We start from the raw sequence: 25,441 nt of genomic DNA on the forward strand, positions 1-25,441 counted from the left end.
GGAAATCGGAAAACAGTTGGTTTTGTATGGAATTTCGTACCAGCCGACGGAAAGTTTGAGCGAGATGAAGGATGCTTTCCGCTTTATTGATATTACTTATTAGCGATCGTTCTCACGTGTTTGATAGTATGCAATAGCAATTTTGATGGGCAAATTTGTCCCAAGCTGCAGATGTCACCTCTGGGAAACCATGCTTTCCTGGTATCGGAAATCTGAGAACAATTGTGTATTGATTTCTTCATGTATCTTTTTTCGTGTTTTTTTAAATTTAGATCAACGATTTCGCGGTGATGATCTTCAACCGTATGGATTTAGAATTGGAAATTTTAAAACAATTTCAGTCTAACAACGATGCAAATGTTACCGAGATTACAACAATGTAGGTTGAACAGTATTCTACACGGGGATATGATGAAGTGTTTGGAAAATGGGTGGACATAAGCTGAACCTACAATCCACCTTCAAATAAGTAATAAACAAGAAAGACAGAAATGGTATTCCAAGAACCGCCATCTTGTCGATGGCAATATCGAACGGAAAAGAAACGAACAGATGAAAAAATCCCGTTCAAGAAATATAATACAAGAATAGGTTGAAGTAAAAGGGCATATAAGGGTTCACGGGGCGGCCAGATGGTGTATTGGTAGCGCAGTCGGTCTGTACAAGATAGGACCACGGAAAAATTTCATTTGGATCACCAAACCTCCGTACGCAGCACTGACTATCCTACGGGTAAATAAAGTAAAAATAAAAATAGAAATGGTAGGCTTAAACATCCTAAAGATGTCGTGCCGATAACGAAGAAGGAGTTTTAATAAACTGCATACGTGCCGTGTAGCCGTGTAACCGGGCCAATATAGCTGATCCAATAGAAATAAATGTTTTATATAACCAAGGATATATAAAATCCAAGGATATTTTCGATCAATTTAGCACCTTTTTAATTAGATTTTGTGCTATAAATTAACTATGCTGCTAAATTTCCAAAAATCGCACAATCGGCACAAGTTGTTTGGGGTCCTCAACACGGCGAGGCCCTAGGCGACCGCCTACTCTGCCTACCGTTTGATCCGCCGCTGGTTTCCTTGGAAGTCGAACCGAACTCCTGAGATAAGCTTCAGTTACGGAAGATAAACAAGAACTGCCATTAATCCTGAGTTTGGTCTCTTGTGATTAGGACTGAAAGATGGGTAAGATTTCAGAACCCGGATCTAAAATATTTGTGACAGATGCGTAACTGGAACAGTTATCAAGAAATGAAGGTAAATAGGACGAAAATGTCGCATTATTCAGAAATAAAGTGTTACAACTTCAAAGAGCTTTAGTATTAATTTTAGAAATCAATTTTCTTTTTATATGTTTGTATTTAAAAAAACTCTTAGTCCATAAAGTTAGGACCATAAGTTCATGAAACGTACGTTATATAATTTTAATGTTAACAAACAACAACATAACATAACGAAGTATAGAAAACATCAGAACAGAAACAGAAACAATACGAAAGTACTTTAAATGTCACCACTTGGTTCCAACGTTGGAATTTGGCAGCGGTTTCCCAATCGTTGGCAATTTCCATTAATCACACCCACACATCCATTCTGGCTCTGTCACAGCCACATGCACAGCCAGCTTTACAGAACGAGAGGGACGTTGAGCTTTCCCTTTTTGGGGTGTGCTTTTCCCACTGATTTAGTGCACGTGCACCGAAGCGTTCAACGAAATGCTTTTGCCTGCTTACAGGCGTTTCGTTCGTGGGGCGAACACAAGAAAAGTGTGCGCTGCGTGTTGGTGGAAGTCATCTTCATTCATTCGCCAGTTGAAGAAGGTTCGGTTCATTCATAGCGATGCTTTGCAGGGATGGTTCGAGAGGGGCAATCTTGTAGCCAACGAAGGGTTGCGAGGGAGTGCAACACGATAGGGATGTCGTTCGTGGAAAACTTGAGCCCCGACTGTGAGAGAGTGGCAGCGGTGTGTCCTGCAGGTGCAGAGTGTGTGGGTAGTGAATTCGCAAATGTAATCGATCAGCCAAGGTTTATGCTTTATGGATTCCAACATTGCAAATGATTTTCTGATTTCCTTCAGTATTCTCGGATACATGTAGCGATATATGCGATGCCTTTGGCTTCGTCTGGGAAAACAACGAGGGACGACTGGGTCCTCTTGTATTGCGTCGTAAATATGCCTTTCGTAGGTCGGGAAACTAGCACTGGAACGGGCACGTCTCTGCTGGACGTGGTGAACGAGCACCATATTGACGCAAGAAGAGATTATCAGTTGTTTTGTTTGAATTTTATTGCTCTTCTGTACCATTTCCTATAACCGATATTGATGACTTATGTGTGTGAAAGAGAGATGTTTGTTGTTCGGTTTTTTGCTTACAACTGAACCAATGCCAAAGAAATGTTTTTTCAGGACGTGAAGGATGATGAAACAGCTCAAGATAGTATATTTATGGAGCAACGGAAGAATAATTAAGACCGTATTCTAATGCCACTGTTGGTGTAAGTATTCTAGAAAGATGAATAATTTGAATACTGATGTACTTAATTTACGTGCTGCAGTATCATTGCTTTGAAGAGCATACTGTGTTGTCTACAAGAATAAATATATCGCTCAAGATAACGGCTTTTAGCAGAGCTGAGTCGGTTTTGCGCCTATGAGTATGCAATTTATTTGTTTTGTCTCGTCATTTGCCTAATAAAAACTGAAGGAACTCCCGAATCATCATGCGGGTTAGAAAAAAAAAACTAAATATGATTATTGCATACTTTGAGGCGATTGAGGGATGGGTCCTTTGGAAATAAATTCCACATAAATAACACCGTAAAGCTAAACTGCCCAAAGATATATTGGTCGTCCCAAATCGTTCTGTTGCTATAAAATAATATAGCCACAACAGCTGCCACGGTTGCTACTAATTCCAAATAAATTGAGTTCCTTACCATGACGAACCAAACATCCGTGCGAGAGCGATCTGCCCTGAGGGTGAAGTGACTTTACGGATGATGGATTAATATTAGATTGATTTCGATCTGTTCGGAAGCTCAATAGCCCTTTGACAGAGTAAATCATCACACGTTTCTGTTTATTTGAGTGTTAATGGTAGTTAACCTTTTATTGATATTTATAATAATACTTTAGTAAAGGTCAGTTATCATTTGCTGAGGACACTGTACGGTGCGTATTGGTGGTGATTATGTTAATGTATGGGTTTATCCCTCTATTTCCATGATATATGCCAGGGTGTGTTTCTGGAGAACACATAACCAATGTATCCAAATACGAAGGCAATGGCGAGGAATCGAAACAGTTTCATCAGGCCCATCGAACATGTCTGTAAATGTAAAGAACGGTAAACATTTCTAAATACATCCCGCTTAAGCAATTAAATTAAAACACTTTGCTCTAGACAATAAAACATGAACGGTTAATTTAGCATATCTGATGTAATAAGGTACAGTAGACACGATATTCGAGGCGTTCATTAATCAATGTGTGGTTATGTGTGACATTGATCTTGTTAGTAATTGAGAAAGGTCAGTCCTAAATGTAGCGCATTGATCTCTGACGCTCTGTGAAGTATCAAACGATTTAAAGACATTAATTGGTGACTCATACTGGTGGAAGCAGCGTCATGGCAATGTCTTGTTTCTGTGCATATCTACAATCATTTATGCTATCGGTAGTGTGGCGCTGTTTGGCAGCATGTTTTATTTAAATACGAATTTGACTAAAGCAAAAAGACACTTCTTTTATTTGGAAGAACTTCAAATTCTCGTCAGTGCTTAAAAAACTCCGATTTAGAAAACGCATGGGAAAAGTATAAGAAATTGAAAAAACAACCCGGAAGATCTCTGATAAGCTTTTAGTTGAAAAAATATATGTCGAGAGACTACGTTAGTTTTATCTTTCTTGAGACGGCTCAGAGTTTGAGGCCGATAATCAGAGGTTTAATATCAAGTTCAGATTTGCCGAACATCCAATTAAATATAATAATATGTTGTTTCTGGTGGGACTTGCTCAGAAATTCTGTATTATGGACCGCTGTCTCGAATGGACCAATGTGGATTAAATAAAAAAACACGACACATTCTTGGAATGGAAAAGCTAAAGCTCAATAAAATGCAAAAAACTGTGTCTCATAACATCGGAAATGAGGACATCACATGCATAATTCTCGACACTGAATTCTGCCTGTTAGAGATCAGCTACTGGAAAGTGAAGAATTCAAAGAACTTTTGAGGAATCTTAGGCGAAGAACGCCACTCAATATCATTCAATAAATGTGGATGATCTACCAAAGAATAATTCTTGAAAAGATCATCTATCGATTAAGCTTAAAAACACTACACTTTCAATAACTTTAACATTAACACTTGTACTGCCCCTATCTAATTCTAACACATTCAAACCATCAGATCGCACGATCAGTACACCTTATTCTCACTGCTCATTACTCACTCACTACACTGCACTGCACTTCATAAACAATCGAAGGAAAACTGTTTCAACTCTTACCAGAAACATAGCCGGCATCACTTCGGCGTTACCCATTCGCAGACAGGACCACCGGTTTGTACGTTGCGTTTTGATGCGCTTTTTGCGTTGTTCCACGGCCGGTTGAAACAGTGGCAGTAGGTGTGCAAGGTTACTGCCAATTCGCCAACCGTTACCATCGTTACCGCTGGTGGGTGCATTGTTTGCGTTCGCTTGCAGCTGAGATGTGGCTAGTTGCACCAGCGGTAACACCTGCAGTACCAGCTCCCGGAGATTATTGCCATGGTGATGATGCTGTTGGACACGTTGTTGCTGAACCGGTATCGAACGTTGCTGCTGTTGTTGTGACTCCTGTTGCTGGTGCAGCGTCGGGTAGAGTTGGGGTGCATGCAGTGGAGGTGCTGCTGTAAAGTAAAGAAACAAAACAGAAATAGTAATAATTGTCCCACCACACCGAGTTCGGTGCGCAATCGTTATCCGATGCGTGTGTGTAAAGAAAGAAACGTCTCACATGGTGGTTGTGGCCGGTGCGGTTGTTCACTCGTGGTCACATTCCAATTTTCGTAGTTAATTGCAAAAATTACACAACCAGTGGAAATGAACAGATAGCGGGCAGCGGAGAGTGGCGTTCGATAGCTGAAGGTGTGGAGCGGTGAACCGTGGAGTAGAATTTCGTAGCCGCCCGCCGATGGTACGATGGTAAGCTCGAAATCCTGACCACACTCGATCGGACAGTTGTCGACACGTTCCACCTGCCCGCTGGAACAATCACTGCAGAGATGATTACGGACGATTTCCTTCCGGCCGGGATGTAGCGTTATGTACAGCGGTAGTTCATCCTGCGGGTTCAGCAACGCTTCCCGCTGCAGTATGATGTGGATGGTGTTTTCCGGTTCACGGAAGTGGCCTCGTAGCTTAATTCTGGCCCCATACCGTAACTCTCCGGGCAGTCGTCCCACGTACGGCAAGATCTGGCAGTGTGAACCACAAAGGAGCGAACAACAGAGAGTTTATTATTTATTCCCATCCGTGTGGACACGAATTCTTCCTGCACCGCCACAAAGTGCTCACCGGGGTAAATATCTGTGCGTTGGTCATGGTGCGCTCGCTACGATCCTGATCGTGTAACGGTTCGCGGTACTGTGAATGGACGAGATTACAAACGGATCCGTTCGGTACGAACGTGCCGTGCGCCCCACTCGTGCGTCGTGGTGGCCAGAATTTCGAAAGCACGACCTTGAAAAACTTTCTGGCAATGCTTTTCAGTCGGGTTGCGTGCAGGGAAAAACAACAACAACGCGCCCGCTGCGATCGAGAACCCAACCGTACGAAACAATTTCCAAAAGTGAAAGGCATCCCACAATACGCACCATCCTCGCGTACGCGCTGCACAGGCTATCAGTTGCGAGAGCTTTCGTTCGGCTGGGGTTTTATCTTGCCAATATGGTCTGCCCATGTGGGAGACCGGTGGGGTGTCGCGAAATAAGTTCATGGTTATCGGTACGGTCGGCATGCGGCCGTGCCCGGCCAGGGATCGGTAAACCCGGTGTGGGCCACGGGTACGACGCGATCCCGCGATGACACGTCCCGAAGACACGGGCCAGGCACGTTGCACAAGTCGGTCAGGCGGTGAATGTCACGTGACGAAATGTCTTCGGGATCAACGGTTGTTATTTTTTGGCAACTTGTCCGGTGGGCGGAAGCCGACCAATTGTTGCTTTGACTATTTTTGTCGTCTTCAGGGTGAGTGTGACGATGATGCCTGACCGGAACATAGCTGCAAACGTGTCGCAGTTGGGTAACTGTGAATGCGATAGGAGTTCTTCTATTGATGTCTGCTGTCTATAAAAATGTCTGCTTAAAGTAAAGAGGTTTAATAAAGAGATAATTACCATTACAATACTGTAAATGAAAATAGAAGCGAATGATATTGCCCAATAATTACCATTTCTTTTGATCTTACATTTTCTGCCTTTTTCATGCGGGAATTCTTCCTCCAATATTCTCCATATTTTAATCTTGTTCATTGTTTTGCATGGCAAATCCTTCGGGTGACTTTATTTTCAATAGCTGCTTGACTATTTCGCCAAAGAGGTTCAAGGATAAATATGCAAAGTCGGCTGTCCTTTGCCTGGGAAACGAACACTGACCGGTTGTTTACAATTGTTTTAGCCCTTTTATTCATTTTTGTTTGGTTTAGTGAAACAATGCAGTTGTTTGAATGTGTACGTGGAGAAGCATAGCAGTAATGTGTTGTACAGTGGAGCACGGATAATTGGTGCTCCCCTGTTTTTTTTAATAACTTAGCTGCCTTATGGACAAAGAATATTTTTCTTTCATCAATTCGTTTTTAATTTATCAGATATACCATGCTGATATTTCATGTGATATTCAGTAGTCTGTAGTATTCAGAGATCGAATACTTCTTTTCATATTCATGATTGATATTTTTGTAGTTTATTTCACAAATTTTTTTAACGTCTAATTTTCCCTAAAGTAATTTCCATAATTGTAAAATCCACCGTATTTTTGTGAAAAATTGAACATTGGCAAATTAACCATTGATTTCCACATACCTTTTTTGTTTTGCTAATTTGTTGAATGAAAAAGACTTAGTTTGAACAACTTTATGCTAACATTTCAGCCACAAACGGGTAAATCACAACATTTGGAACATGATAAACTCCATATCATATACCGGCAGTCCCCGAGATACGCGATTCCTCTTATACGTGGATTCGGAGAAACGCGGTTTTTGGAAATTTGACCGCTAAGCTAGTTTATAGCACATAATCTGAGCAAAAAGGTTAACAATTGGTCGTAAATACCGTTTATGTCACATAACACATTTGTTTTTAATGTAATATTTCTAAAAATCACCTAATTCGCTGCATAAATTAGGTGCAGAGTAGGCAGTCAATTCTGTGTCTTTGAGGTATAAACGAAATTGCACCAGGATTCGACTTACGTGGAAATTCGAAATACGCGGTTTTTTTCCCGGGTTATAGCGGTACGCTATTTTAACGTATCTCGGGGACTGCCCGTATGTATCCATTTATACCCATAGTGCATTACATCTTTGTGGAGAAATGGTGTAGACAAAGCACGTGTGTGAAACATTTCATGGAAACCGCCCAAGTGACAAAACACAAAGATTTTAAACCCAGGCGACAAAACCCAAAGGGGTTTTATTTATATTGACATCCTCGGTATTACATGTTATTTCTCTACATTTTACTGAGTAAATCACTCTAAATCAAAGGCTGTATAGAAGTCCCATACTATTGCGATCAGTATTGCGTTGAAGCAAATACCACAGATGTATGGGGCGCTTCAAAGTTGTTACAGACTCCTTTATTATCTTATTGTCGCGCCTTTAGGCATCATTCTCCGGGAAGTTATAGCATCTTGGGCGAAAAAAGTGCCAGCTCCGTTCGCTGGACAGTGTGAACACTTACTTGGATGATTATCGATGCTTCTGTATTGTCTATTGACCTGTTGAGTTTATGAACAATTTGAGCGTGGCCTTAAGCGGACTGGCGCGAATCCTTAATGTGTAAACAAACGGGACCTCAATGAGATGTTTGAATTGTAAAAATAGTTGATAACTTGTACACTTGTGAACCCGGGGTCACCGCAGCGACTCACGCGAATACTGTCGGTATACTGATAATTTTTTTACACTAGACGGGCGAGAGAGATTCAAGCTAGCGATTCGAGCGAGCGATGCTTAAACTAATCTTGAAACTGGCTACCGAGAGATCGGTTCAGTTTCAATGTAACCGATTTTAATATTATTAATATTGTTTTCAAGTGGAAGTTAAAGTGTATTGCTCAAATAGCATATAGTTCCAGTGGTGCTTTAGCCAGCGAACGAGTAAATTCGAGTATATGACATTAATTAAGAGTTTTTTAGACAGTAAATACTATCAGAAGCACGGCATGAGCTGCGTTAGGTACTACGCAATCGCATTGGCACTGTTGTGTCTCTTGCTGACGGTACAGTTAAGTTCAACTCAACGCTGTGGAAAAAGAAAGGTTGTGAACTTCCTTATTGTGAACGGTAAAGAATCAAAGGATGGTTATTGGCCTTGGCATGCCGCGATATTTCACCACAATTATCTCACTTCCGTTTACGCATGTGGTGGAACAATTCTGTCCCAGAATGCAGTTTTAACGGGTGAGGGTAGCTGCAATCCTGTATTAAAATGTATCGATCATCCAATATCCCTTCTCTTCTCAAATTCTAGCGGCTCACTGTGTAATGACAACGAATGGGATTATTGCGCGAAAACGAGTTATAGTGCAAGTTGGGCGAAATCGTCTCGGTGTAGCTACCAAACGAGTAGAAGAACACGAAGCGTTCGAATTGATCGTACATCCGGGTTACAACGGGAACGATTTTCAACACGATATCGCTTTGATAAAGCTTGCTACTGATATCACCTACACCAACTACATACAACCAATTTGCTTGTGGAATCGTGGCGAAGATCTGCACACGATCATTGGTTCCTGGGGTACGGTGATCGGATTCGGTTTAGATGAGAACGATACTGTTTCCCAAACGTTGCGTGAAGCTAGCGTTCTTGTTGTTAGCCATATTGCCTGCATCGAAAGCAACAGAGAAGTGTTTTCCCATGCGCTGACCTCGAATATGTTATGCGCTGGAAATCGCGATGGAATCAGTGCGTGTAACGGTGATAGTGGAGGAGGTTTATTCTTCAACTACAATGATGTCTGGTTCATTCGCGGAATGGTGTCTTTCACGAAGCCTCGTCAGCATGGGAATAATTGTGATCCGAAGGAATACACCGCGTTTACCGATGTGGCAAAGTACTTGAAATGGATCGAGCAACACATTCCTGAAACGAGTGAACAACAGAGGGTGGCAGAGAACGATAGCAGTACAAAAATCGGATTGCTACCAATGTCTACCTGTGGTGCCAATACGCGGAAAACTAGGGACGAATCATCCAAACCGGTTCTGCTCGGTTATCCTTGGATGGGTCTGGTAGAGTGTACTTATACTGAACCGCCTGAAGTATTAACGATTTGCCACGCGACACTAATTAGTGACCGCTACCTAATCACTGGCAATAATTGCGGTATTGATATTTCTGGTTGTTCCCAGTGCGTATACGTGACCTTAGCTATATTTACAATTGAGATCAAGTTTTGATGATATTTTTCATTGCAGATCATCCGTACGATTAGGAGAGTACGATAGGAGCACGATGATGGATTGTGTTGATGTGGGTAGAGAAACAGTATGTTCGCCTCCAGTGCAGATAATATCCATCGAGTCGGTGATCCCTCGCAAGATGCAAGGCAAGATCGCTCCAAGCAAGCGAGATTACGACATAGCACTTATTCGACTGCGAGACCGTGCAGACACTAGTCAGAGCAATGTGAAGCCTATTTGTCTACCAGTGACGAGTGAGCTACGTTCCCCGCATGAACCCTACTACATAGTGACTTTATGGTATCAATATTGGTTGGAAAAAGATAATGACCATAAACTCGAAAGGTCGCTGCACGAGGTTATCGAATTGTCCAAATGCCAGAAGCAGTACAAAGCAAACATGATCGATATAACGGCACACCATATATGTGTGGATCAAAACCAGGAACCATGCAACCTGCCGTTTCCCTCGGCTCCACTACAGCTTCTGCAGCGAGTACAAGGAGAATATCGTTACGTTCTGCATGGAATATCATCATTCAGAATGCCTTGCCATGGGTTGCTACCGGAAGTGTACATCAATGTGGCTCACTTCGTAGATTGGATTCTAGACAATATTGAGGTGTAAAATTTTTGAGTTCAATTAAGAACAGCTGACACAGCACGAAAAGTTTTTATGACTCCATTGACTACTCTATTGCGTTTATTTTGAGTGATTAAATGTGCTTTTTACTCTTTTCGTTAATTGGTACAGATAGTGAGTGAGTTTCAACGCAAAATATTAGTAAAATAAATGACTGAATGTAATGCATGATGATTCTTAAAAGAGAGAATGAAGATCTCCAATCTTGGAAGTCACTCTTTCGATCTGATTCAACTTTTCAAAAAGAGTTGTTGTTGGAAATTTGTATACAGGTTTTGGACCTCCTGGGTCACTTTCACCTCTGTTCCAAAAGGAGTGTTTATTTTCATCTCTAATGCTCACCAAGAGCAGTAGAATTTATAATCACAGAATAATGTTAACCTCAGTTCATTTTTATAAACCGCGTACTACAGTTATCGTACTACAGTACTATCATTCGTAAGAACCGATATAAATAAAGCGTCATAAAATTGCGATCCGTCAACGTGCTCAACATATTTGAAATTTAAGCATTGAATCGTAGGATAATGTCGAAAGCGATATGAAACAGTACGATAAAGCAATTTGGATAGCGCCATGTAATTCCACTCTACTTTCATTCTTAAGCGTAGCGAATATAGAGCACTAAATTGGAAAGAAACGTTGAATGAAATCGAAAAATTTATGTGCAATGTGAGACACGCGAATAATGCGTTCCAGAGAAATCCGCGTACCTCGAGTTTCCTCTAAAAAATCGTGTATATGTCGTATTGAAAGATGCAAACATATTTTCCTCAAACACTTTCAAAAACTCATTGGTACATGAAATCAAATGTAAAATTGGAAAATGATATCGCCTCATGGTATCAACCCATAGTGCATTACATCTTTGTGGAGAAATGGTAAACAAACCGCGTGCGTGAAACATTTCATTAAAACTGTCAAAAGGGCGTTCGAAACGTCAAGTGGGGGTTAACCTGCTTCAACAAAAACACATTCTCCCGCAACATAAACAAAACATTCGGTGCGAGATGGTAAGTGCTCAAATAAAGCGAATAATTGCGATTTTAACGTATTCTTTAAGAGCCTAATTGTATCCAAGCGAGCAGCATAGGCATAGTGTTAATCGAAACACATTTACGATGATGAATCTCTGTTTTAGAGTAACCATGATCTTGCACTTGAAGACGAGGTTCCTGTGGACGATGGTACACAGCTGTATTCTCACTGCTATTTGTGCCACTCTCTGGTGCTCCAGGACGAATTTTGTCAACTATTCACCGATCCGGACTTTTCCTCCCCGGCGAAGATACTTGGAGGCGTTTTAGACATAGCGATAGTGCCAGACCTGTGCCACTCACTGATCATATGTAAACATTGTAATACGCTGTGCTCAGAGTATCAATCGTTGATCGAACGAATGGAAACAATTCATGACCAAATAACGGCGGCCTACAATCAAACAGTGATGAAGCTAACCGGTCTGACCGAGAAAGACATTAAGGATGGATTGGTTGCCGTAGAGTACGATGATAACCTTGATACGGAATTTCAGACCTTCAACAAAGAGTTGGTAAGCGCCTTAATTGCAATGATCCATGTAAAACAATAACTATGTGTACTCTTCCAATAACTCTAGATGTTGATGGAGGATGTGTTTGGAGTGAGTGAGTTAAACTCGGATATAATACAAGTTGATCCATCTACCGAAAGTTTACAAGAATCGGTGGCTGATTTGGATCAAACTAGTTCTGATGAAGTGGTAGAACACAGTGTGCAGTTTATAAGTGCTGACGAACATGGTACAACCCTGCTACCGACTAGTTCCGATGAGATGGTGGAGAACAGCGTCCATCCAGAGGAACTCACTGGAGAAGAAACTCTACAGCGCTTTATACTCGGTTCGGATGAAACAATTGTTGAAGTGGATGCTGAAGACGGTACATCAATCTATTGCGTCTATGGTGAAGGTATTGAATCAGTCAGCGAACCGGAAGAGCAACCTGAAACAGTGACAAGGAGGATGCTCGACAGGACAGATAGTATATCGGAACAAAATGCAGTTGCTGCTGATAGTGCATCTCTAGCAAGCGATAGTGGAACGAACCTGATTGATGAAGTTATATCTGCTTCTTCACTACTGTTGAAAGAGGTAGATGCCACTGGAACAGGATCTCCAGCACCATCCGAGGCAGACGATTTACGGCCGGTAAGTGTATTTGATTATGTATTTCTTTCCAATTGCTTGACATGTGTCGAATTCACAACGAGCTTTTCAAAAAAGTATTTATTACATTACGCGATTGATGTACTACACTACAACACATGCAATGTGCTTAAATCTAACGTGTGGCGTATTCACGGCCACCATATAACAGCTAGTTTTGATCAAGTCTTTTGGCCGAAATCTTTTCGGCTATCGTAGTGCGGTCCAGTAGCGGCTCTGTGAGTAGTGGCCATCCAGTTACTATTCCGCAGCGCTTGGTTCGATTTCGCAAACGCGAAGTTTCAAATACCCTCATGAGGATACACCCGCCGACTGTCGGTTGCTGCGGTTCGATCCGATCGACCGTGGTTTCGGCTGCAAATGGGTCCCAACGAACACAATAAGCAGCGCCAGCAGCATCCAGATTGGGATCATCATCATGTACATCGGTATCGATTTGTACTCGAGCTTCAGGCAGATGGTGATTTGGGAGAAAATTTTCAACACTATTCCCACCACGTAATACTTGTAATGGTGCATCGAGAACAGCCGGTTGGCGTGCTGTCTTTGGACGATCTCGATAACAGCCCATGCGACCAGTATCACGTCGTACAACCATAGCGGTATGAAGACAAGAAACCAGTTCCAGTAGATACGATTCTCCAGCCGTAAACAAAGCACCACCAGAAACACGAGCAATATGAACCACGTGAAGAGAGCTCGCTGTACGAAACCCATTCGATGGTTTTCTTTCAGAGCGTATCTTGTTAAGTGGTACAAATCAGTAGATTTTGTTAGATGTTTGTTTAATGTTCTGCACTAGGATTGATCACGTCTCGCGCTTTTGGGAAGCAAAAACTAGAAGTTGTTTTGTTTATTTTTTATGCCGACGCTGTCAAGCGCCGAAACAGCTGTCAGTAAAACGCCTATTATGGTGAAATATTTCACAAGAATTTCCCTTTCACGAAACATTTCATGTGGAATAAAAGCTATTGCAAAAGAGGAAATTCAATATTTGAACGAATGTAATTTTACAGATTAATGCATAAGAATGTAATATTGCAGATTAAAGAAGATTACAAAACATCTTCTAAAATAGGGTTGAGATTAGTAAAGACAAACCTTTTTTTTATCATTTGCAGTACTATATCAAACTTGAAAATCGCTATTACTGTACACTCTGTTCATCGGACGAGACGACGGTTACGACGAGTGGCATCAAACTGATGGCGGAACATTTGAAAGAAGCGCACAATCAACCATTAGACAGCTGCGAACTTTGTGATGAAATGTTCTACCAGCGTACAGATTATTTGGAACACATAGCTCAACATACCAACGAAAAGGGAAATATACGGAATGAGCTACTAAACTGTGACCTGTGCGATGCAACGTTCGCCAACCAGGATGCACTTGAACAGCACCGAAAAACGCACTCGACCGAGAAGAATAAGGCATGGAACTGTGAGCTATGTGACAAAAAGTACACGTCGAAAGCGTTCCTTCAGGTGCACATGAACAAGCACGCCGGCATACGGCCGTACAAGTGTACTCTGTGTACGAAAGATTTCAGCTCCAAGTATGCGCTGGCGGTTCACCTGAAAACACACTACGAGCGTCCCCGAACGTTCGTTTGCAATGAGTGCGGTAGCGCGTTCTACAGTCGTCACAATTTGGTCCAGCACGAGCGGACCCATCGGGCGGAGCGGGCGTTTGAGTGTGGCGATTGTGGGAAGAAATTTTTTACGCAACACAATTTGAACGTGCACAAGGTAATTCACAGCACCAATAAGGCGTTTGCATGCCGGCAGTGTGGGAAAAAATTTGCCCGGAAAGCTGAAGTACGAGACCATGAGCGTACCCATACTGGTATGTGCTATTTGGCCGAGAAAATCACCGGCATATGTTCTAACGTTTTCATTTTTATTCCTCCTCACAGGTGAGAAGCCGTTTGTGTGCGATATGTGCGATTTAGCCTTTGCACAACGATCCAACCTTAACTCTCACAAGCGATTGACGCATTTCAACGACAAACGGTACAAATGTGACCTATGTGGTGCGTCGTTCAAACGGCGCCGATTGCTCGTCTATCATACCCGTGCGATGCACACGGGCGAACGGCCATTCAAATGTGATCTGTGTCCCGCTTCGTTCGTGTATCCGGAACACTTCCAGAAGCACAAGCGCATACACACCGGCATTAAACCGTACGCGTGTGAGGTGTGCCATAAAACGTTCACCAGTCAGGATAATCGGAACGCGCATCGTTATGTGCACAGCGATAAGAAACCGTACGAATGTGTTACGTGCGGTGCCGGGTTTATGCGCAAAACGCAACTCTACACGCACATGCAGGAGATGGAACATTTGAATGACACGATCGTGGTCAATCAGCCACGCATTAGTGCGAACGATTTGCTCGAGTTCGAAACGGAATCGCTGGTGGTCGATGGTCAAGCGGATGGTGAGCAAACCCAGGAAGGTTCGGACGACGAACAGTCACAGATCGCGTACATGTGCGATGGAGAGTATGAGGATGGTTTGTCAGAGATAGAATAGGTAAGATTGTTTCTATGGCTTGAGTTGGGCCGTTTGTATTGATTTTGAATTTTTAATTTTTTAATTGATTGACTTTTTCAGCACTGCCTTCAGTATGGATAGAGTGATCTGGATGAAATTCATCCTAATTGTCTTATTTTATGCATTAAGTCTTGCAATTAAGGTATGTTAGTAGATTAGATTTATTGTGTGGTGAAGATTCCATTGTGTGCTTTCGTAACCGATCGGCAAGGTAAAAATAAAAATCTGTGTTACACAGATGCTCTTTTTCTTGTAACTATCTTGTTGTCTAAACTAACTGTCTATATAGTAAAGTTATCATGAAAATAACATCCCGAAAATTGTTGTGGCGTTGATTGTCGTTTACGTTAGTGATCAAATTCTTTTGAAGCATTTGCGGAAGTCAGATGCAATTTTGATAAGAACGAATAATAATTTCTTTCATACCTCGCGAACTAAAGCACGACCGCAGTAGCCGTAATAGATTTCAATAATTGAATTTTATTTACTTAAAAATTCTCATAAGTTAACTAGATTTTCTTTATTTAAAATGTAGATAACTACTATTACTAGTGTTGTGATTTGGTTGGGTTTTGTTTGTTATTTTCCCCCTCCCCGTACAATGTTGCTAGCAAATGTGTATGTGTGTGAGGGTGTATATATGTGTGTGTGTATTCAATAATTTCAATAAAATTATCTCTACATAAGCCCGGCAGGCTCATAACTCGAACAGGGACAATCATTGATAACAACCGTGATGATGTAACAGCGAACAGAAAAAGAAAACCGTTGACAGCAATGGTAGTAATAGTAGAAAAGACAAAAGAAAACCACCCCACTACACACTGCACTGCATGACAGCACAGTGCCGTGGTACCATTAAGTAACTCTTTTTTAAAACAATTATCTGCAATCTTTTCCTTGGATGGATTGGGTTGAAAAATGGGGGAACACAGCTTAAACAAACATTAAAGTGCCATCGCTTAATTACACTAGTTGACTAGGTATTGAAAAAGAAAGTAAAGTAAAAGAAAACGTCTTTTTAAAACGTTTTGTGTTTTGTTTTGTTAAACGGCCACATTTTAAAACTGAAATAGTTTGACGGATGCAAAACTCAAGGGCCGATATAATAGCTAACCGTGTCGTTCGATAAATGTCGAATGTCGTGTACGTTACGCAATGTCGGAGATCACGACACGCTTTGCCAATTGCGCGCTCAAAACCAAGCACCAAGTGCAGAAGTACACTTACTGTATACTAACTCTCCCTGTCTCTCTCCCTTTCCCTTCTTTGATCTCTTCAATGGTTCAATTCGATGCGAGACAACTACAGTGTTACGTCTTTTTGTTTTCCAATCGCCATCAGTGAAAGAAAGCATCTGTTCGGTTGTTCGTTTCGTGGCTTATTCGGGCATTGACGGAAGAATGGTTTGTCGATCGTTACCGCGAGTAGGTAAATTAACAAATAGTTCAAGCCCAAAATTTTGATATGCAAAGTTGCGAACAAACTGTGTGCGATTGTAGTGAAAAACTGGTGTGGTTAAAGTTGGCGTTATTTTGTTTCATTTTTTTTTTGTGGTGTTGTTCTTGGAGAAAGGATGGACATGGATGCTTCCCGAAGCGTACGCCCAATGGCACAATGGGACAGAAAAAGGTGTAAAAGTGTGTCAGGATAACACTGTGTTAGTAGGAAGATAAAACTTGTCGACGTGAAGTTGGCATTGATAGGAGCAAAAATCTATATAAAAATCTTTACAAACCCCCGCACCGGGGTGTCGTCGAATTATGTACGGGCCAGCAGGTGTTATACTCCTATAGCTATGATTGTTCGTTTTGTTCTTTGGTTGTGGTTGTTGGGTTTGTAAAGCAGCTGCAGCAGACATCCCGTTTGGGTGGGTTATGTCGCATCGGCTATTGGTCGTATCGTTGGTGGATCGCAGAGCGTATTTTAGCTACCACCGCCACCTAGTTCGTCCTCGTACTGCTTTCTGAAGCAGTCACCGACCGGGAAGAAGTCCCAGCAGCGTTGCTGGTACATGTTCCACACGTACGTCTCCTGGCCGGTGTACTCCGTGTCCGGTTTGTTGATTAAATGCATCAGGAAGAACATGTAGTTGGCCAGATTGTGTTCCTGGGCCACGTGCGTATCGAACCCGTGCGGTACCTGGTGAGGGGGAAGATAGAATCGCAACAGTGTATTACAAGAATCGTCCACAGAGTCAGAATTCAACTCCAGCAGTACCACCCCCTACCTTATCGAAGTAGTCCTTGCCTATACCACAGATGAAGCAGTTGGACTCCATGTCCTCCTTGACCGATTCCAGCTGATCACGAAGCTCACCGAAAGCGTCAATGATCAAACCCTGGATGATGGCCAGCAGGATAACGATGACGAAGAAGAAGAACGTGATGTCGAACAGAATGCGGTACACCTCGTACTCGTCCCCATCGGGGTCGCCAATCTCGTCACCGATACCACCACCCGCCCGCACACCCTTGTACAGATGGAACACGAAGCAGGTCGCCATGTCGTGACACTTGCGGTCACCCTCCTCACCGTCATCGTCCTCCTGCACGTAGAACTTCCGGAAGAAGTTGAACGCAATGACCGTGTAGATGTACACGATGATCGTGAGCAGCATCACCGTCAACACCAGCTGTTTGCCGTTGTGCGTTACCGACTGCAGGATCGTGCGCAGCGTCTTAAAGCCTACCGCCACATCGAGCAGATGGGCGGCGAAGAAGAACTGATTGAAGTTACCCATCACGCTGAAGGAGAAGTACCAGAGCGAGTACAGGAACGAATTGTCCGTGATCGTAACGCCCGCCTTCCAGATCTGATAGCGCCAGTCAATGTTGGCGATAAAGTGGAAGAAGCCGCCGCCTTCGTTCGCTTCCTGTGCGGCAAATGCTGTCTTTTCCATGCCCAGCAGATTCGAGATCGAGTCGAAATCGTACGTCTCGCTGTACTTCTGGCGGACCTTCTTCTTTACGAACTTGTCCCAATAGTTGACGGGGAACGTTTTGGCCGATATCACCAGCTTGTCCCAGTGCGATTTGATATCATCGTCTTCCGGCTGTTCGGCAATGAACAGCCCGTCAAACTCAAGCCGACGTGCAATTTCCTTCTCACGCTTAAAGATGGCTAACGGTACCTTCAGATGGTAGTAAGCGATCAGCATGCACAACGACACCAAGCTGTGCAAGATGGCGGCGACCCGTAGCACGTGCTCCATGTAGAAGAAGTCTTCGTCCACCTCGACCTTTTCCAGCGGATCTTCCTCTTCGCCTTCGCCATCGCCACTGCCACCTTCACCGCCACCGGAGCCCGTTTCCAAAATGCCAAGTCCCGAACCGAGGCCGGATCCCAGTCCCATCAAACTTTCGCCCGAACCTTCGCCCTCTTCCTCATCGCCGAACGTCGTGACCTTGTAAAACAGCAGCATAAAGTTGATGCAGAACGCCAGCACCAGTGCGACGTACTTCAGGTTGTAGAAGTTACGCGCCAGATAGCTGACACACTTCTTCGTGTACTTGGAGAAATCGATCTGATGGACCGCAGCCGGTTCTTTCGTTTCGGTCGATGCCTTCTTCGATTCCGCCTCAATGCTGGCCAGTGTTGCTTCCTGTGCCTTCTGCGCTTCGGTACGCTCCTGGGCGGCACGCTTAGCGGCCTCGCCACCCAGCAGATCGACCAGCGTCATCTGCTCACCCGGTGGCACACCTTCACCCGTCAGCTCGGCAGCGCCATCCTCCGGGCTGCTTTCGCCCGTTTCCTCAATCGACGAGGATGGGCTCAGGGCGGGCGATTCGTGCGGTGCCATGCGGTACTGTCCGTTCTCTTCCTTGCTGATGTCCAACCCGAATGCCTGCACCGTACCCGGGGGTTCCTCTAGCGGCAGTGGTGGTAAGGCACGCAGCGATGGTTCCGCCTCGGGCATCGGTTCTTCCGCTTCCTGGGCCGGGCCACGCATCAGCGACATCAGGATGTTGATCAAGTACTTGATCACAACCGACACGCCAAAGGCCGAGTAGTAGAACGAGTAGAAGATCATCTTGAAGAATCCGACTATAATCTCGGGGAATGATTTCGACTGCAGTACGGTAATCTGGTGCTTGATGTTGGACGGGCTGATCATGTACACCGAGTAGGACAGACCGTCCTTGACGGCCTGTATGGTGCGCTTGATCGGATCGCGTGCCGCACGTTCCTCCTCCTCCTCGCTGATGTACGTGAAGGACTGGTCGCGACGCACCGTGCCACCGTCGTCATCGCTGGCCATCAAACCGGACGCATGCGTCATTTCAAAGATGGCATCCTCGCAGAAGTTTACGAACGCCTCGAGCTTCTCCTTGTCGCCACCCTCCGTGACGATCGAGTAGAAGAACGCACGTTTCGATTCCTTGATCTGTGGTTTCTCCCACTGCTCAATGTTCGCCTCCTTGATCTCGAAGTACACCCGCTCGATGCGCTTGGACGAGCCCATAATCTCAATGCGGCCCAGGAACGACTCGAAATAGTTCAGCACCGAACCGGCCGTTTCGAGGAACCGCGCCAACCGGGGTTCGTTGGGCATATGCTCGGAAAGGTTCGTGAGCAGCACGGCCAAATTGAAACCGATCTCCTTGGCCGGTTCGTGGAACCGATCGACGAAACCAATGTAGTCGATCTTACCGTCGTGGTTCGTTTCGCAACAGGCGAGCAGGAAGTCAATCTCTTCCGGTGTGTAGCTCTTCTGCTGTTCCATCTTTTCGCGAAAGTCCTTCGGCAAGATCCAACCATCACCGTTCGCATCGATCTCCATGAAGCTCGGCGTCGAGGTGAGATCCTTCAGCTTCAGGAACATGTCGAAGTACTTCAGAATCAGCTCGACGTTCGATGCCGACTCGACCAGCGTGTCTACCATCTGCTTGCCGATGGTACCGTTCACAACGTTACCCTCAAGCATGGACAGCATCATGGTGATCATGTCCTTCTGCAGGTTGAGCAGCTCCTTCAGCAGATCCACCTGGCTCGAGTGTTTCGACAGCTTGTCCTGCATGTGCGAGAACAGGAACAGGAAACCACCGACCGCATCCCACAGACGCGAGTGCGCCAGTGCCTGCTGGTTCTGCGTACACGGACCCTGGATGACCTCAGTGAGCGTGTTGAACACCTGGCTCGCGACCCCGATCGCTTTGAAAAAGTTAGCCTTACCGGCCGGATCGATCAGCTCCTTGCTGGAGTAGTGCCAGTAAAAGTCCATGATCGATTCCTGCAGTCGCAGCAGATAATCGACGGTGCAGATAACGACATTCACCGTGGTCGTATTGCCCGCCTGCGTCCGGAGATAGTTCTGCCAGTCGAGATTGTGACCCTCGCAGGTTAGCTGAATGAAGCGGAACAGTGCGCAGGTAAATTCGGCATCATGCATGTTCTTCTCACCGGCGGCACCTTCCGACCCAACGCCCAAACCTTCCGCCTTCGTGTTACGCTCGAACGCGTCCAGGTCGAGCACGCTGCAGGAATTCATCAGCCCCGCAATGGAGGTAAAGAAGCCGACATCCTTCTTCTCCTTCAGGTGGTTCAACATTCCCATCTGGATGTCGATGTTACCGCCGCGCAGGACCGCAATGCCAAGCTCCAGCGTGCGCATCACCATCTCCGACGGGACACCCTTCGAGGCCGAAATGTGCAACAGTACCATCTCGGCCACGCCACGGTTGGCCAGACGTGCCTGGTGGAACAGTAGCTTCTGCTTTTCCATTTCTTGTTCCTGTGGGAAAGGAAATTAGTTAAAGTTAAGTTAGTAAAGTTGAGTTAGTATGTTCAACAAGGCTTACAGGAATAGACATTTAAACTAGGATTAGTAAAGAAGTACAATGGCCTACCATTAATTTTTCCATAGTCTGTCAAGACATTTGGTAATTGGTTAGCAGTTTGTGAGAATATACGCAAATGGCATGTTAGTTTGAAGATGTACAGAGACACTGCTCCTCATCGGGGTACTCACGTGTATACTAGCACCGCCCTCATCCTCTCCGGCTCCTTCCTCCTCGTCGCCACCTTCCTCCTCCTCTTCACCGCAAGATCGTGCGACAATACTAGCGTAGGACATGTAGAGTGGATCTTCCTGCAGGGCACCGCTGCGTTCGGTCATCGCACCGCGGCAGAACGTAGTGACGAGCTGCGTCAGAGGATCCGGTTTGCCTTCTTCCTCTTCTTCGTCCTTCTTCTTCTTTTCTGCATCCTCAAATGTTTGCTGGTGTAAAGGTGTGAACGTTCGAGACAGTTTAGAAGCGAGTTGAAGATGTACCGTAGCACAAATGGGGGAGGGGTACTTACAGTGAGATCCTCAATCATCACCTCTTGGCCTACGTTTTCATCCTCTAGCCACAGTTCCGAGTAGCTTCGAGCGAAAATGTTGCAGGCACGATGTCTGAGGGGCGTTCGTTAGCACACACGATCGTAAATAGGAAAATAAAGGAAAATGTATCAGTTTCGAAGTAACACCCAATCGTATCCCCCTGTCTATGAATGAAATACTAAGAGCAACTAAAGAAAATGTAATCAAAAAAGAAAAGAAAAGTAAAATAAAAAGTAACAAGCGTATAGAACAAAAACAGCAACAACAGGCAAACAATTAATAACAGCTTCCCCGCTTGCCAAACATAAGAAAACAACACTTGGCAATGTGAAAAAAGAACACCGTTAATGCAAAGGAAGTGCCAAACCATAACAACCGTGCAAACACAACAAACAAAAGTGCATATAAACAAGTAAAGTGATAGAGAGAGAGAAAGAAATAAGCAACAGATTGAGAAGACTGAAGAAAATGGAAAACTGTAAGAAAAGGAGCGAAAAGGAAGAAAGAGAAACAGGAAAGGAAGAAAAACAAACAAAAACAGAGAGAAAAGAAAAAACACTACGCGCGCTTAAATGAAACAAAACTGCACAAAACAACAAACAACAGCAACAAAATCAAGGTAAAAGAAGTTCGGTGTAAAATACAGTTCAAAGTAAACATAAAAAATAGGGTAAAAAGGAAAATAAAATGGTAGAAAAGAAAGACTCAGTCACCTGCTCAATCTATACATTGGTTTTGCTCTTAGACATGCAACAGCCATTTTGCGTCGTGCTTGCGATAAAACGTGTGTCCAATTAAGACCTTTTGCTCTAGGTCGGCATGCCTATATATATAGGTTTTAGTTAGTATGCGGTTAGTGATTATTCTCTTCTTTGTTTTTATTCATCTCTGTTGTTGTTTCTTTTTTTATTTTTTGGTTTGCTTTTGGTAGAAAAATTGTGGGTATGGATCTGGTTTTGTTTTTGCGTTTACTTTATGTAGTTTTTCTTATTTGTTTTTGGTGCAAATATTTGCATTGCTATTGTTGCAGTTATGGGTCAAAACTATTATTCGGTTCTGTTTTAATGGTGAGCAGAGTGCGGGACCAGAGGTACGAGGAGGGCCAGTGGAAGTAATGGGATAGTGCGTGAAGGGTGTGTTTAAGGGTGTGTGTTCCAAACACTACGGTACAACATAACCTAGATCGGTGTGTTACGGTTAGTAATACAGATGTGGTAAAATGGAGTCCAGTGTTAGTCATAAGGGATGTGTGGAATGTAATTGTTTTCTTTTTTTCATCAATGATAAAGGTTCTTAAGTATAGTTGGAATTTTAAAGGTCGATTTTTAACTTAATGTATTCTCGCGTTTCAGACTGTTTCAAATGTAACATTAATTTTTAAATAACTTAAAGTATCAATAACTCATAGATAATTAACTTTTATAGTTGAAGAATGAGCTGAACAAAATGACTCATAATTTTAACTCTAATAAATGCTACAATTATGCTTTGTGGTGCTTCTGCAACAAACCAAACAGACTTTTTTTCTCATATATACAGCAAGAGTTTTAGATTTTGTTACGTTTGCTAAGTAATTAATTTTTGTAAATTAGTTTTTAGTGGCACTCCGGAGTGAAAGAGTCATTAAAACAAATGCAATTTGCAGGAGTGGAAACATAAATTTGCCAAAAAGGGGTAATTATTCGAAGATATCGGAACGGTTAAGAGCATTCGCCAGCAAAAAAACAAGTTCATTCGCATTGCACAATGAGAAGAGATCGATAGAAAAAGAAAGAAGGAGAAAGATACTAAGGAAAAAAAATACGAAATACGAGAGCTCAGTGGCGTTTTAGTGGACGATATCGAACCGAGAGCCATTCAAGAACTAGCTAGTAATCGTATCAATCGTGTGAGATATGGTAAGGGATGTTGAATAGTGAATGCCATTTTTGTTTTAAATTGATTTTTGCTTAAGGCGTGGGCAGGTATTCCGCTTCCATCTGTATGCAAAGTTTATCTGTTACTGCAGCGCGTGCTGAAGTCTTCCTGATTATCTTTTCGTCCTGATTTATTGCTTTTTGGGTAGTTTTTGGACAAGGGTGGTTAGTTTCATCTTTGGTAAGAGGAGGTTTTTTTTCTCTTCGCTTAACGCTTACCGGACCCAACATAATGATTTATTTTTTTGTTTGCTTTTGTTTGCTGTTGTTTGCTGGTGTTTTGGCAATGACAGTTTGTTGGTTTGGGGGGGTTTTTTTGTTCTCAGTTCGGTTGTTTATTAAAAAAGTAGCAAAAAAGTGGAACAAAAAATATGTACAGATCCAACTGACAAAACCGTTCGAGACAGCAGCCCCGAACAACAGTTAGCATGTAGCAAAAAAGAAAAAGAACAATAAAAAAAGATAAACGAAAGGAAACAAAAGTATCAACAACACGTGTAACAGAAATGCATAACAAAAGAACAGGTGGTAAGATGCACAACGCACAAACAAAAATCAATCCAAAACGTGAGTTGAGAAACGAAAACATGAGCAAAAGAAAAAAAAGGAACAAAAGAAAAGGAAAAGTAAATGTAGAAAAACAATAAACCAACGTAAATGGCAAAGAAGAGAGAACATCGAACGGAAAGAGAAAAAAACGTACTTGCAAAGGAAACGGAAGAGATAATAAAACAAAAGAGAAACAATAACAACGAACGAAAGGAAATAATAACATGGTAAAGAACGGAAAAAAAGAAACAGAAGAAAAAATAACTCCCAATGAAGAAAAGGTATAACGTATAAGAAAATTATAAAACCTTGGCAGTGAATGTAAGGAAACTTGTCTGAAACAGGCAATAACCGCTCGTTTTCTCTGTATCGAGACGCAACTTCTGTAAACATTTTTGCTTTGTTGTTGTGGATGGTCGATCTAGATTGTAGCGAAATACAAGTTGATTGTGTTTAATTTTAGAAGATAAAATACACGATATAGTCATGGACGGATTGTTGGTTGAGTGAACAGTTGCGTGAAAAAAAACATTCATCGTCCAGATGAGACGAGATGATGAACTGTGGTGAGACTTGGTTGTTAGTGTCGATATAACAGGGGGTTAAACACATAAAGGGAGTTCGATTTGATGCGATCGGTTGGGAACGGGACAAAGGGAACCGGGTGTGTCGGTACGAACGTCTATAGGTCGGGTATTGTGTAATCCGAACGCTTACCATGTGAAGTCCATAGAGAACCTTCGCCATCGCGACGATACGCTCGACCGTGTCTTCGATTTTGTTTTCCGGCTTTTTGTCCGTTTTTTCTAGCGCATCCTGCACGATCTGTTCCTTTTTGCCGAGCTTCGAGTACAGGTAGTGTTGCCAGGACATTTCGTCAGCCGGGTCGAGCTTGTCTGGCAGCGTCAGCTGCGTACGGGCAAACTCGATCACCTCGTACTCGGGCATTTTCTATAAAGAAAAACGAATAAGATCATTATTGCAGTGACATTACATTAAGCTCAAATAGCCCGCATACCTTAAGATAACGATCCTTGCAGTGTTGAACCAGCTCCTGTTCCTTACCGGCGAACAGATTCAACCCAACCGGAAGCAGACGCTTCAGACAGGCCACCATCAAGCTGGACTGAATCTCCTTATCCTTGTCGCGCTTCTTGTCACGGCTACGCTTCTTCTTCTTCACCTTGCCACCGGCCGCCGGCATATCACCCGAAACGGCTGCCGAGCGGCGAGTGGCCGTCGGCATAATCAGTGCCATATTGTCGATCTCGTTGGCCGAGATGAAGTTTTGCTCTTCCTTCAGGAAGTACTGGCTCTTGGACCAAACGTTAAATATTTCCGCCACGTAGTTGTACAGCTCCTCCGCCTCGGACACATTATCCTTGAGCCAGTGGTTACGCTGCAGATCGACGTACTTGATCAGCAGTGGGTAGAACGAGTAGATATCGCGGACCAGCAGTTGCCAGTCCTCCTGGATTTGGGCTTCAATCTGGGAGGTATCATCGGTGGAAGACTGAAACGATCGGAAAAAAGCGTTAAGCGGTCTGTCAATCGGAAAAGA

General features: G+C 43.5%; 5 protein-coding genes across 14 annotated transcripts in view; 2 read left to right on the forward strand and 3 right to left on the reverse strand.

Annotated features, from left to right (window-relative positions):
* Positions 1 to 3,220: 3,220 nt before the first annotated feature.
* Positions 3,221 to 5,595, reverse strand: LOC128298843 (uncharacterized). The gene is made up of 4 exons (XM_053034641.1): positions 5,569 to 5,595; positions 5,009 to 5,468; positions 4,519 to 4,901; positions 3,221 to 3,334 (listed from the first exon to the last, which is right to left on the reverse strand). The coding sequence occupies exons 1-4, from the start codon at positions 5,593 to 5,595 to the stop codon at positions 3,221 to 3,223; spliced, it is 984 nt and encodes a 327-aa protein (XP_052890601.1).
* A 2,844-nt stretch (positions 5,596 to 8,439) lies between these two features.
* LOC128299241 (serine protease 27-like) lies at positions 8,440 to 10,310 on the forward strand. Its single transcript, XM_053035147.1, has 3 exons — positions 8,440 to 8,677; positions 8,748 to 9,511; positions 9,822 to 10,310. The coding sequence occupies exons 1-3, from the start codon at positions 8,440 to 8,442 to the stop codon at positions 10,308 to 10,310; spliced, it is 1,491 nt and encodes a 496-aa protein (XP_052891107.1).
* A 992-nt stretch (positions 10,311 to 11,302) lies between these two features.
* LOC128303256 (zinc finger protein 25-like) lies at positions 11,303 to 15,276 on the forward strand. Of its 2 annotated transcripts, XM_053040153.1 has the most exons (6): positions 11,303 to 11,338; positions 11,467 to 11,877; positions 11,944 to 12,513; positions 13,653 to 14,379; positions 14,450 to 15,069; positions 15,151 to 15,276. In XM_053040153.1, the coding sequence occupies exons 1-5, from the start codon at positions 11,336 to 11,338 to the stop codon at positions 15,067 to 15,069; spliced, it is 2,331 nt and encodes a 776-aa protein (XP_052896113.1). In that variant the 5' UTR covers positions 11,303 to 11,335; the 3' UTR covers positions 15,151 to 15,276. The 2 variants fall into 2 exon arrangements, with proteins under 2 accessions (XP_052896113.1, XP_052896120.1); XM_053040160.1 differs by lacking the exon at positions 11,303 to 11,338 and having other exon boundaries at positions 11,792 to 11,873.
* On the reverse strand, positions 12,750 to 13,338 carry LOC128303273 (transmembrane protein 60). The gene has a single exon (XM_053040171.1). The coding sequence runs from the start codon at positions 13,246 to 13,248 to the stop codon at positions 12,823 to 12,825; it is 426 nt and encodes a 141-aa protein (XP_052896131.1). The 5' UTR covers positions 13,249 to 13,338; the 3' UTR covers positions 12,750 to 12,822.
* A 284-nt stretch (positions 15,277 to 15,560) lies between the features above and the next one.
* LOC128303203 (ryanodine receptor) overlaps positions 15,561 to 25,441 on the reverse strand; it is a 32,808-nt gene continuing 22,927 nt past the window's right edge. For 6 of the 9 annotated variants that reach the window (XM_053040125.1, XM_053040074.1, XM_053040133.1 and 3 more), the window contains exons 23-29: positions 24,899 to 25,393; positions 24,598 to 24,831; positions 24,189 to 24,301; positions 21,394 to 21,487; positions 21,062 to 21,310; positions 17,321 to 20,824; positions 15,561 to 17,232 (exon numbers count right to left, since the gene is read on the reverse strand). In XM_053040125.1, coding sequence (XP_052896085.1) covers positions 17,017 to 17,232; positions 17,321 to 20,824; positions 21,062 to 21,310; positions 21,394 to 21,487; positions 24,189 to 24,301; positions 24,598 to 24,831; positions 24,899 to 25,393 — 4,905 coding nt within the window. In that variant the 3' untranslated portion in view covers positions 15,561 to 17,016. Of the gene's footprint in view, positions 17,233 to 17,320; positions 20,825 to 20,939; positions 20,958 to 21,061; positions 21,311 to 21,393; positions 21,488 to 22,128; positions 22,239 to 24,188; positions 24,302 to 24,597; positions 24,832 to 24,898; positions 25,394 to 25,441 lie in introns of all 9 variants that reach the window. The other 3 variants (XM_053040084.1, XM_053040092.1, XM_053040142.1) reach the window with 2 other exon arrangements.

This window comes from Anopheles moucheti, chromosome 2 (genome assembly GCF_943734755.1).
Source record: "Anopheles moucheti chromosome 2, idAnoMoucSN_F20_07, whole genome shotgun sequence".
In the NCBI taxonomy this organism is placed as follows: Eukaryota; Metazoa; Arthropoda; class Insecta; order Diptera; family Culicidae; genus Anopheles; species Anopheles moucheti.